We start from the raw sequence: 12,282 nt of genomic DNA on the forward strand, positions 1-12,282 counted from the left end.
TGAACGCCTACACTGGTTTCATATCTGTTTTTGCTAAGTCTGCTGCTTTTCTCCACTGTTACCCTTGCTGGACACATTAACATATGACGCCGTATTACAACTCTTCCCTGTACAGAGGAAAATGCGACAAGCGGAAAGAAGTGGCAATAAAGCGCATCCATTACCGCACCGAAGAGGAGCGACTGCTGATAGAAAATGAAGTCGACAACCTGTTGAAAGTCGAGGACTATGATGTGAAGGTCATCAGGTAAATCTGCTGTAGCAAATACAATAAACTCAATTGACCTGCATCTGAAGGTTTGCATATTTATGCATGTACGTAAGCACATATCTGTGCACATATCTGCAATAAGTAAGTCTGTGCACACAAGCACATATCTGCAAAAAAAAAAAAATGTAGAAGGTCAAATAAAATGTCAACGCATTGAGGGAGCCTGCTTGTATACTTATCTCTTGTACTCGAGCTACTGACGACTTCTTTTGATTTGGATATCATGCGCATGTCCTCAACTTGCGAACAAAACAACGAGATTGTGATCAACGATCATTGTTAGGGAAGATACATCCTGAATTGGAGTGTCTTAGATTGATGATTGTTTATCCCAATGGGGAAAAATGAACCAATTAAAAAACACTCCAATTTAGAATGTATGTTCCCTGATAATGACACCTGACCACAGTCTTGTTGATGTCGCAAGTTGAGACCATGCGTATTATATCCATTATCCATCTCAAAAGAAGTAGCCAGTACCACCCGTACAAGAGATACATATAAGAGCGGCTCGCTCACTGCGTTTGCATTTATTTGACTTTTGTAATAAAAAAATCGGGCACTGTAGGTATTGGCGGAAACCCACAAGGTGGTGTTTAAACACCCCGCCAACAGGACGAAGTTAAAGGGACATGTTCATGTCTAACATGGGAAATGAAGTTCAGATAGCAGTTTTGTTCGTTACTATGCTAAAACCACGTAATCCGGAGCCATTCGTCTCAAAAATATAATTTGACAACACTAGAGAGCAATTTCGATGGTTTTTACCAGATCGCCAAGGTCTTTACCAGATTCGACCAAATGTGTATGACGTTGCCACGAAAGGACTAGATTTCAAGTTAAGGTGAGCCGTTCCGCCTAATAAATTCGCCACATGCTATTCAATTGTAAAGTCACTTTATCTTGTATCTTATGAGCTATTTAATATACAAAACTGTCAATTTACAGGGTAGGTAGATAACGAAACGAAATACACCTTCAAAACGCATGCGCAATTATCGAAACTCACGCGCCATAACTCTGTAGCACATGGTTCATCATAACTTGTAGCGACTTGTAGTTCGCTATATTCACACCAGGTGGCTTTGTGTTGTTTATGACGTCTTTGCGATAAAATACGTCATCATTTTGATTGTAGTTATTCGTTGTTTTCATCAAAATTCGGCTAATCAATGGCATGCAACCACCTATTCAGGTATTATTATCCATTTTCAAGTGTTCTGGAATCATCCACTTTATTTTTTCAAGGTGAACATATCCCTTTAATCTGAAAGACCTTTTCTACTCATTCTTTAGATACTTTACAACGCAAAGGACTGCCAACTTCTACTATATTGCGATGGAGTTGGCACTGGGTACAGTGGAAGACTACGTGGAAAGGAAACAGGAAGTGGCCAAATCTGGTATGGACGAGCTTGATAATCTCGATGCGATCAGCATTCTCCGAGATTCATCCAATGCACTTGAATGGCTGCACGAGAAAAGTATCGGTGAGTTTTTAATCACTACTTTGCAATTCAACTCCAGCCTTCGTAAAAATTACAATAATGCATGACATGGTGGCTGCCCGACGCCCGTTGCAAGCGACGAGGACGGTCAAATCTGAAAAAAATCCGGATCGTCTGACCATTGTTACTTACTATTTGTAAAAATGCGATATGTAGTCAGGCTTGAGAGGTAATGATAATTTTACCTATGTTCTAAAGCAGACAGTTTTAGCGAGCTTTTGAGCTCTTGTTGCACATCCACTTAACCCGCTCCGTGCTGGTGGTCTGAAGTCCACTTCCCATGTCGTGCTGGGGGAGGGGGGGGGGCTCTAAAATTCCGTGAAACTCGGCTTCTTGGACACGCGGTAAGCGGCATGCGAAAGAGCTAAAAACACTGACGGAAATACTTGGGTCATTTCTTAGGTCAGGTCACAAGAGGTGATCAAAGGTCAAATTTGGTCTATTTCAACAGTTTTCGAAACACCCGACGAATAAGTCGGAAGCCAATAGTGTTACAGCGCCAAGGAAAACGCACTTCGATAGCTCTTTCACGGGCCTTTCTGATTATTGCCATCATATTTCACTTCCGGTCGACGGTTTAGCCTTCCGAGGGCAAAAACTAAAAAATAGTCGTCGAAAAAGTTTGTTCGGTAATAACTATTGACAAAAAAACGACATTTATTTTGCCAGCATCGTGTTCGTCTTGTCGGTTCAGAAGGTTGGCTGTCCAGCAGTTGGCCCCTAATGCTGAATGAAGACTGGTGAAATGAGCGACGATGCCCAAACCATGTCTGAAATGTTCGCATCATCGTTTGTTTCTGTTTACTCTCCTAACAGCCCAAGGAACCCTGCTCCCCATCAGATGTTCAATGGAACGCTTAACAGTGTTGATTTATCAACGGACGATGTCCTATCGGCACTGATGATGCTTGACCCCCATTCTGCCATGGGGCCCGACAGATTGCATCCACTGGTGCTGAAGTCTTGTGCTGCTGAGGTGGCATATCCCTTGCACTTGATCTTTCAGAAATCCCTGCAGGAAGGGAAGCTGCCAGCTCTCTGGAAAATGTCTATTGTAAAACCTATCTTTAAAAAGGGCCACAGATATGACCCCCTGAACTATCGGCCTATCAGCATGACCTCGGTTGTCTGTAAGACTATGGAACGCTTGATATGTACTAAACTTAGAAACTACCTTGAAACTAACTTCCTACTAACTAGCCAAGGCCATCTATAGAAGGTACAGTCACTCCCCCGCCGACCAATCAGAGACAGATCCTGAGTGACGTCACCCCTGATGCTCGCAAGGGGTACTCCATTCCCTTACAACGTAAAAATGACTAACTTCATTTGAAGATTGTTGGCGACACTCTACACATATCGCTCAGCCGTTGATGTCATTGGAAAGTCCAGCTAATTTTCTAGCGATAAAAAAGAGCAGCAATAACAAGCAACAATGCTAAGAAATGGCCAGTTTTGAAGATATAGAGGATTTAAAAATCCTCTGCAGTTGCAGGAAAGCAACGTAAAAACGCATAGAGCTTATATTTTTACTATGAATAAGTCATTTTCAGTAAGTTCTAGATATGGTATCGATTTATTACAATATTTTTATTGCCTGGAACTTTATTTCAAAATAATATTTTCAAAAATGGCAACTGTTGGCAAGTAGCTTTGAAGCGATTATGGCGCATTATTGTCCTGAGGCCCCCTTATGATGTCATCAAAAGTGGAGTGACATGGGCCTGTAACTAGCAACCAATTCGGTTTCAGACCAGGCAGGTCAACAATGGTCCAACTATTATTAGTGTATAACACAGTCTCAAAGATGGTGGATGCTAGACATGTCGTAGATATAATATTTTTTGACTTTAGCAAGGCCTTTGATGTAGTTAACCATGAGATCATGCTCGTAAAACTGCGATCACTGGGACTGCAGGGTTGTCTGCTTGACTGGTTATCCTCCTTCCTACAGGGTAGGTTGATGCAGGTCTGTGTGAAGGACTGTCTCAGCAAACCCCGTGCAGTTAGTAGTGGTGTACCTCAGGGAAGTGTTCTGGGACCCCTCTTGTTCCTTGTGTATGTGAATAGTGTTGCCTCCCAACTGAAAAGTGACTATAAAATATTCGCTGATGACATTAAACTTTATGCCTGTGTGCCCTATGATCCATCCTCCTCCTCTCCATCCCTTGCTACACAGCAGATCCAGAAAGACATTGACACTCTACACTCAACGGCAGCATCATGGGACTAAAGATGAACTCAAAGAAGTGTGTTGCTTTAAGGTTTAATGGCTCTAGTCCTAACATAGACCTACCGGGATACTTCCTTGATGGCCAGCAAATCCCTTTCTCTAAGAGTCATGTTGATCTTGGTGTGACTGTTGACTGTCGCCTGAGATTTCACGAACATGTGCACACAATTGTTCAGAAGGCAGGTGGCCTTGCCCAGAGCTTGCTAAAATCTACGGTCTGTCGCTCACCTGACTTCATGATGTTTCTTTTAACCACACACATTCGACCCTTGATGGAATACTGTTCGTGTATCTGGAACATGGGCTATATCGAAGACTTGCGTCTCCTAGAGAATGTACAGCGTAGGTGGACTAAACGAGTTGATGGGCTTGCTAACAAGAGCTACTCTGACAGATTACGGTCACTTAACCCGCGCCCTGCTGGGGGGGGGGTGTTTGAACACCCCCCTTGTGTTTTTTCGCGAATATCTCAAAAACGGCGGCGCGGAGCGCCGCCGTTTTTGGTACACCTTATCATACATCAATTCTACACATGTTGTAAAAATTTCAGAACAAGGTCATTCAAGGTCAGGTCACCAGGTCACTTGAAGTGACCTCACCTCATAAAAAGTTTCAATGTCTGTCATAGCTACACCGAGTGACCGATCGCTTTGAAACTTTCAGCGATTGCTAAGAGCAATAGCATGTACAAAATGTATATCTCAGAATTTTGATATCGATGACCTAAGGTCAGGTCAATTTTGCGACCTCCCCATTATAAGTCAATGGGAGAAAATTGAAATGCTCCTCTTTTTGACGAAAGACATTATAAACACTCCCAAACACTGAATTACAAGTGGTTTAGACACACTGAACATGAAAATGGTGTCCGTGACCCCTGTTTATGCCCTTAGGTCATCTTAGGTCACAAATGGTATCTAACAGTTTTTCGCAAATAACTTTTGATAGAGGCATGCTAGAGCGATGAAAACGCCTTAGATGTGTTCAGCTCGACGATACGGATCGACTGATATGCAACATGACCCTTTCCGGTCAGGTCATGACCTTGACCTGAGGTCAAATTTTCAAGTTGACCTTTCAAGGTCAAGTTATAGTTCATTCGATGCGTCTTGACGAGAGGAACACAATGCCGGTAAAAGTAAGCTCGTACAAGGCTTGGGTCAAAAGTTATTGCAGAAAAACTGTTTCCGAAAAAAATAGACTATTTTTGCAGTTTTTGCCCCCTGCAGGCAAAACGTTGACGTTAGGCCAAATCTGAGAAAATTACTCAGAAAGGGCGTTAATAGGGCTATCGAATGCGCTTTTCCGCGGCGCTGTAGCTCTATTGGTTCCCGAGTTATGCGTTGGCTTCTTGGAAATTGTCGACATTCGACCTGGAAATCGGCGAAATTTTGCCTTCAATGACCTCTGGTGACCTGACCTTTGACCTGACCAAAAAATTGACCGAAGTGATTTCCTCATTATTTTTGACGCTCTTTCGAACGCCGCCTTCCGCGTATCGCTACGTGGCCCAGGAGCCGAGTTAGAAGGGGGGGTGTTCAAACACCCCCCCCCCCCCAGCAGGGCGTGGAAATCCAGGACCCCCAGCCGGGCGCGGGTTAACTTGTATTCAGTACAGGGCAGGCTCCTTCGCTCAGACTTAATCCACTGCTGGAAGATATTTAATGGAAAATCCTGTATAGAGCCCATTGATGTGTTTAGTCGACCTCCGCAAACACGAACACGAGGACACACACACAAAATATTTCCCGTTTTTACCAGGACTGACACTAGGAAGCGTTTCTTCTCAGTGCGATGCATGCCTGCTTGGAACGCTCTGCCTCTGGAGGCTGTCTCAGCCCCAAACCTAGCAAAGTTCAAGGAAATGCTCCATCTGCACTTGCACGACAGACTATTTGACTTTGTGTATTTTTTTTTTTTAATTTTGCTTCCCGGTTGACCTGTGTAAAAACTCTTCTACCTATATGCTGCTTATCGTTTGTCTTTTTATGACTGTGTTGCTGTTTACCGTACCGTACTCTTGTGTTCGTTACTTTGTGTTTAAGTGCCTTGTATTCATGCGTGTCACCTTGGAAGACGCTCAACTCCAGCCTTCGTACTTCATAATCTTCCCCAGACAAGAACTCAACTCTGGCTGGTGCGTCTAGGATTCAGGGTTCCTGTTCCTCATACCCACTTCTCACTTCCTTCCTGACTTCCTAAATGACACTGGGAACCCAACCAGGTGAGTATACCAGGTGAGTCGAAATGCGTCGAATGAATTATAAGTTGACCTTGAAAGGTCATTTTTAAAATTTGACCTCAGGGCAAGGTCATGACCTGACGGAGAAGGGTCATGCTGCATGTCAGTCAATCTGTATCGTCGAGCAGAACCCATCTGACATATTTTCAACGCTCTAGCACGTCTCTATAAAAATATATATAGGTAGTAAAAAACTGCTGATGACCTTTTATGACCTTAGGTGACCTCAGAAGCACAGAGGGACGACGGGTGCAATTTTGCATTTCAGTGTGTCATGTTTACCTACAAACTGATGTTTGGAGTTTTCTTTTTTAGAACGACATTCATCCAAAAGAGGCGCAATTCAGTTTTCTCCCATTGACTTATAATGTAGAGGTCGGAAAATTGACCTGCCCTTAGGACATAGGCATCAAAATTCCTAGATAAACATTTTATGCTTACTGTTACTCTGAACAATTGCTGACAGTTTCAAAGCGATTATTCAGTCTGGGTATCTACAGCGAGCCTTTAAACTTTTTCTAAGGTAAGGTCACGTGACCTGGTGACCTGACCTTGAAAGACCGGGGGGTCTGAAATTTTTACAACATGTGCTGGAATTTTGTATGAACAGTTGTTTTTTAGATACTCGCGAAAAAAATGAGGAGGGGGCGGTAAAACATCCCCCAGCACGGCTCGGCTTAACCCGCCCCGGGCCGGTGGGGGGGGGGGGGTGTTTGAACACCCCCTGCAGTTTTTCGCAGATATCTGAAAAATGGCCGTTTTTGGTACACCTGTTTGTGCATCTTTTCCGCACATGTGAAAATTTCAGACCCAGGTCGCCCAAGGTCAGATCACCAGGTCACTCCAAGTGACATCACCTACGAAAAAATAGGACTCCTCGTCCTAGCTACACCGACTGAACGATTGCCTTGAAACTTTCAGCGATTGATAGGAGTAACAGTATCTATAAAAAGTTTATCTCGGAATTTTGATATCTGTGACCTAAGGTCAGGTCAATTTTGCGGCCTCTCCATTATTAGGTAGTCAATGAGAGAAAATTGAAAAGCGTCTGTTTTGCACGAACGCCATTCTAGACACTCTCAAACATCGAGATGCTTGTCAAATTGACACACTAAACCGGAAAATGGCATTTGTGACCCCTCGTTATGTCCCCGAAGGTCATCTCAGGTCACGAATAGTTTTTGACATTTTTTCTTGCTAATAACTTCTGATAGAGGCATGCTAGAGCGATGAAAACGCCTTAGATGTGTTCGGCTCGACGTTGCGGATCGGCTGGTATGCAACATGACCTTTTCCGGTCAGGTCATGACCTTGACCTGAGGTCAAATTTTCAAGGTGACCATTCAAGGTCAAATTATAATTCATTCGACTCGTCTCGACGAGAGGAACACGATGCTGGCAAAAGAAATGTCGTGGCACTTAAGAGTCAAAAGTTATTGCCGAAAAACACTTTTCGTAAAAACGGCTATTTTTTAGGTTTTCCCTCTGGAGGCTAAACCATTGACCTAAGGTCAAATATGAGGGCATAATAACGAAAGAGCGTTAAAAGAGCTATCGAATGCGCTTTTCCTCGGCGCTGTAGCTCTATCAGTTCCCGAGTTAGCCGTTGGCAGTTTCCAAAATGTTGAAATAGTCAACATTTTACCTTTGGTGACCTCTGGTGACCTGACCTTTGACCTGACCTAAAAATTGACCAGAGTTTTCGACCTGATTTTTCCGTTCTCTCCGTTCTTTTTGCCGTTCTTTCGAATGCCGCTTACCGCGTGTCGCTACGTGGCCCAGGAGCCGAGTTAGAAGGGGGTGTTCAGACACCCCCCGGCCCGGCGCGGAAGTCGCGGAGCACCGGGCCGTCACGGGTTAACCTTCGCCCCAGTGGGGGGGGGGGCATATGTTACCACCCTGTCGCGTTTTTTGCGTTTAAATAAAAAACCGCGGCGCGTAGCGCCGCGCCGCTTTGAATAGCTTTTGGTACATCAATTTCGGACAATGTGTGAAATTTTGACCCCAGGTCATGTCAGGTCAGGTCACCAGGTCAAGTTAACTGACAAAGCCTAGAAAGAAGTTTGCAATCATGTCCAGCCTGCAGTGTTTGTCGGAAAGGTTTTAAACTTGGTGGATTGCATCATGTTATGGGCGCCTACAATTTGTATATCTCGGATTTTTTTTATATCAGTGACCTAAGGTCAGGTCAGTGGCGTGACCTTTCCATTACAAGTCAATGGAGAAAAATGAAAATGCCTCTAGATCCGTGTGTACGCATAGGAGCAGTCCAAATATTTCAGAATCACAATGATTTGGACCACCCGTGATGACCATGGTGTCATTTTTGCTGATAGCCTCTAGAAAGGTCATCCGAGGTCATTTGAGGCTACAAACATATTTTTGCCAATAACTCGCAATTGGAAAGAGATAGAACGCTGGGGATGGTCTTATTGTGTTTGTCTTGCCGAGACGCATCGACTGATATGCAACATGACCTTTTCCGGTCAGGTGATGACCTTGACCTGAGGTCAAATTTTCAAGTTGACCTTTCAAAGTCAAATTATAGTTCATTCGACGCGTCTCGGCGAGAGGAACACGATTCTGGCAATAGAAATGTCGTGGCTTTTTGTAGTCGAAAGTTATTGTCGAAAAACACTTTTCGTAAAAACAGCCATTTTGGAGTTTTTGCCCTCTGGAGGCTAAACCCGTGACCTGAGGCCAATTTTGATAATAACCTTTTCAAAAGAAGAGTTCAAGAGCTATCGATTGCTTTCTCATGCGTTTTCCTAGCTACCATAGTTTTTTGAGATAATGGCATGTTTTCTGAAAAATATAATGACCATTGGCAAATTTTGACCTTTGATGACCTCTGGTGACCCCAATATTGCTCTAAGACGAAAAATGACAAAATACTTTCAAACGTGCGCATTGAGAGCTATCGACTGCTTTTTACCGCGTCTTTCTAGCCCTCTTAGTTTTTGAGTTAGAGGTGGGTGGTAACATATGCCCCCCCCCCCCCCACTAGGGTGAAGTTGGCTGAGACTGCCACTGGGGCGCGCGTTAAGGTTTGGCGTTTATACATCGATGATACTTTTGTATTGAAGAAGGGACACATGCTGAACAGCCTTCGCAAACGCGCTGGACAGTCAGGCAGCACTTGGGTTGCTTTCATGTTAGAGAGGAGGAAAAATGATGTTTAGCCATTCATGGATGTAAAAGCGGGGAGTCGGGATCTGGAAGACGAAACAGATGACAACAGCGGTGTAAAATGAAGCACCACAAGAACACTTATCTTAACTTTAACTCTTACCATAGTAAACAACACAAAGAGTCTCTGATTCGGTCGTTGGATATATTGCACGTAACGTTGCCGTTATTTTTTTCAGTGTGAGCGCTGTGTATGGTGAATCGAATATGTGTACAATGTACATACATACACCTACAGGGTGTCCCATAAGTTCGTTCTCACATTATGTTTGCATGTGAAACAGAGTACATTGCGTTTTGGTATATTTATGACCCCTCAATGTGCTCCCCATTTAATAGGCAAACACATGAATGCATGCTGCGGCATGCCAACCGGCATGTTTGGCTGCATAGCAGGCTTAAAGTTAACCCAGACTGACTTGACATGCGCCGTGAGCTCCTCGAGGCTGGAACAGCGCTACGCTTCGACGAGCCTCAACTTCAGCATAACCAACAAATTTTTTATGAAATTTTGATCCGATGAGGTGCCTGGCATGTGATCTTGCAACAAACGCCTGTCACAGTCTCCTTGCACCGCTTTTAAGCTTTGCTTGACCTGTGCACTGATGCACTGTCTTGCCTGAAGATGGGCCTACGACCTCCCGGATGCCATTTTCTCCTCTATAAATGTGTTCATACTCGCGGTTCGAGTTCAGCTTGAGGGCTGAAATTCCTCCTAGATGTTCTTGGAAAAGCATTCTGCTTCCCAAAACTGTTTCTGGGTTGCCACTTGTAACTTGATCAACTCCAGAACGCCTATAACCCCACAACACAGTGACCCTGGCCTTTTGCATAGGAACATAACGGGACGAAATGAAGGCCTCCTCCTTCGCCCTTATGGGGTTGTTTTCGGGTTTGGACGGGTGTTTCATCTCGAACGTGGACTAGTTAGTCCAGATGACCTGGTTGATGTCATCAGCCCTCTAGTTTTGTTTAGCCTCAGGCATAACGAAACTCATGTTTGGCCATTTTAAGACGTTTTTGACTGTTTTGTGCCCTCCGGTAAGCAAAGCTTAAGTCACCTTGAGTTATGTACCCCGAAAGAACACTCTTAGACAGCTGGTAATCCATCCTGAAAAGTCTGTTTACCAACTTTCTAACCCTTTGACCTTTTTGATGGCCACTTTGGCGCCACACAGTTTTGGCCACTTGGCTCATTCCTGAGGGCTGGCTAGAAAGAGGATAAACTTGCAGTGATTGACTCCCAACAAATCATCGGCGTCACTTGCTGACTGTGCGTCCAGTTAGCGATGGATATTGGCTACAGACTGGTAGGCCTCAATCACCCTCAATCGTCGCGAATGGTCACGTGCTGACTAAATACTGAGACGTACCCGTATCGGAGACCTCTATGTTGCGGCGTTAGCCGTGTCTGTAGGAAGCGGGCTTTCTAGCAAAAACTATTTTGTCTACAGAAATTAGCTACTGTGGAGCATATTTCTACCACCCATGGCAACCATGTAAGCTTAGTTACGAACCAATTTCAGCGTGCCTTTAAGCAAGAAAGCCTAAAAACGTAAAATTTAGGTGAGAACGAACTTATGGGACACCCTGTACATATATGTGCAAGTCAAGAATAAAACCAATCATATATGCGCCTTTGCAGTTCATCGTGACATCAAGCCGTCCAACCTGATGCTGGTGAAAAGCAAAAAAGGCGAGATCGTGACAAAGCTGGCCGATTTTGGCATATCCAAGGAGATGACAGCTACCAAAATACAAATGACCGCTGGCATCGGTACCCTGGATTGGATGGCTCCGGAAGCCCATACGGGTGGATATCAACAGGGAACCGTAAGTACAGTTCTCACTTCACATTCTTAGCCTCCATGGGAAGTGAGAACAAATTGGAAAATACCGGCTTACGACTTCCCAATAGATGCCATTTTCCGTTGGCGGAAATGGTAGATAATGTTTTGAAATTAACCCGCGCACCGACGGGGGTCTGCGCCAACTTCGTACCGACGGGGGGGGGGCGGATGACCGCCCCCCCCCCCTGAGATCTCGAGAACGAAGCAAGATAGCGACAAGCGATAAACGGCAAGGAATACGCACGGACAAGGTCTACAATTTTTACAAAGGTCATTTTCAGGTCAGGTCAAAGATGACGTCACAGGGGTCAAAAAAGTCAAAATGGCGGCGCTAGGTATGGAGAGAGTTTTTCTCGAATAACTTTCGAACTAGTTAATATAGGAACAAACTAAGGGCAGCATCGTGATCCTCTCGTCAATCCGCATCGAATGATATATATGTTGACCTCGAAAGGTCAAAGGTTGACCTCAGGTCACGTGACCTCGAGGTCATCATGTATATCATTCGATGCGCCTTGACGAGCTGAACACAATGAGACCATCCGCGCGGCTGTATCTTGTTCCTGTACGGAGTTATTGTCAAAAAACCGCTGGTGACCTTTGATGACGTCACATGACCTTACAGCTGCCCAACAGCAAAACAGACCTCAAGGTAGTGAAGGTTGATCGTATATGAGGTCATGTATGGTTTATGGGGCCATTCCGACCCGTTTTAGTGGTAAAAACAGGCAGGGGCGGTCGCAGACTTGGCGTTGGGGGGGGGGGGGGGCAACTTGGCAAAGGGGCCCCTGCACTGACCCGGGGGGCCCGGTGCTAGCTTAAAGGGGCCCACGGGCGTAGTGCATGAGTGCAGAAATCCAGCCATGACGTACTATGTCGAAAAGGTAAGTTCATTTGGAAGCATTGGTAATGTCAATAATTCACGCAACTGTGAATTGACTACCGCAAAAAGTAAAACCGGCTAACTTAGCCATTTTGAAGATATCGTG

General features: G+C 44.6%; 1 protein-coding gene across 1 annotated transcript in view; it reads left to right on the top strand.

Annotated features, from left to right (window-relative positions):
• Window positions 1–12,282, top strand: part of LOC122374558 (serine/threonine-protein kinase/endoribonuclease IRE1-like) — a 48,770-nt gene that overhangs the window by 13,252 nt on the left and 23,236 nt on the right. The window contains exons 4-6 of the mRNA XM_043353369.1: window positions 116–247; window positions 1,568–1,761; window positions 11,089–11,276. Of these exons, the coding sequence (XP_043209304.1) occupies window positions 116–247; window positions 1,568–1,761; window positions 11,089–11,276 (514 nt within the window). The remainder of the gene's footprint in view (window positions 1–115; window positions 248–1,567; window positions 1,762–11,088; window positions 11,277–12,282) is intronic.

This window comes from Amphibalanus amphitrite, unplaced genomic scaffold (assembly GCF_019059575.1).
Source record: "Amphibalanus amphitrite isolate SeventyFive unplaced genomic scaffold, NRLGWU_Aamphi_draft 001672F_arrow, whole genome shotgun sequence".
NCBI lineage: Eukaryota > Metazoa > Arthropoda > Thecostraca > Balanomorpha > Balanidae > Amphibalanus > Amphibalanus amphitrite.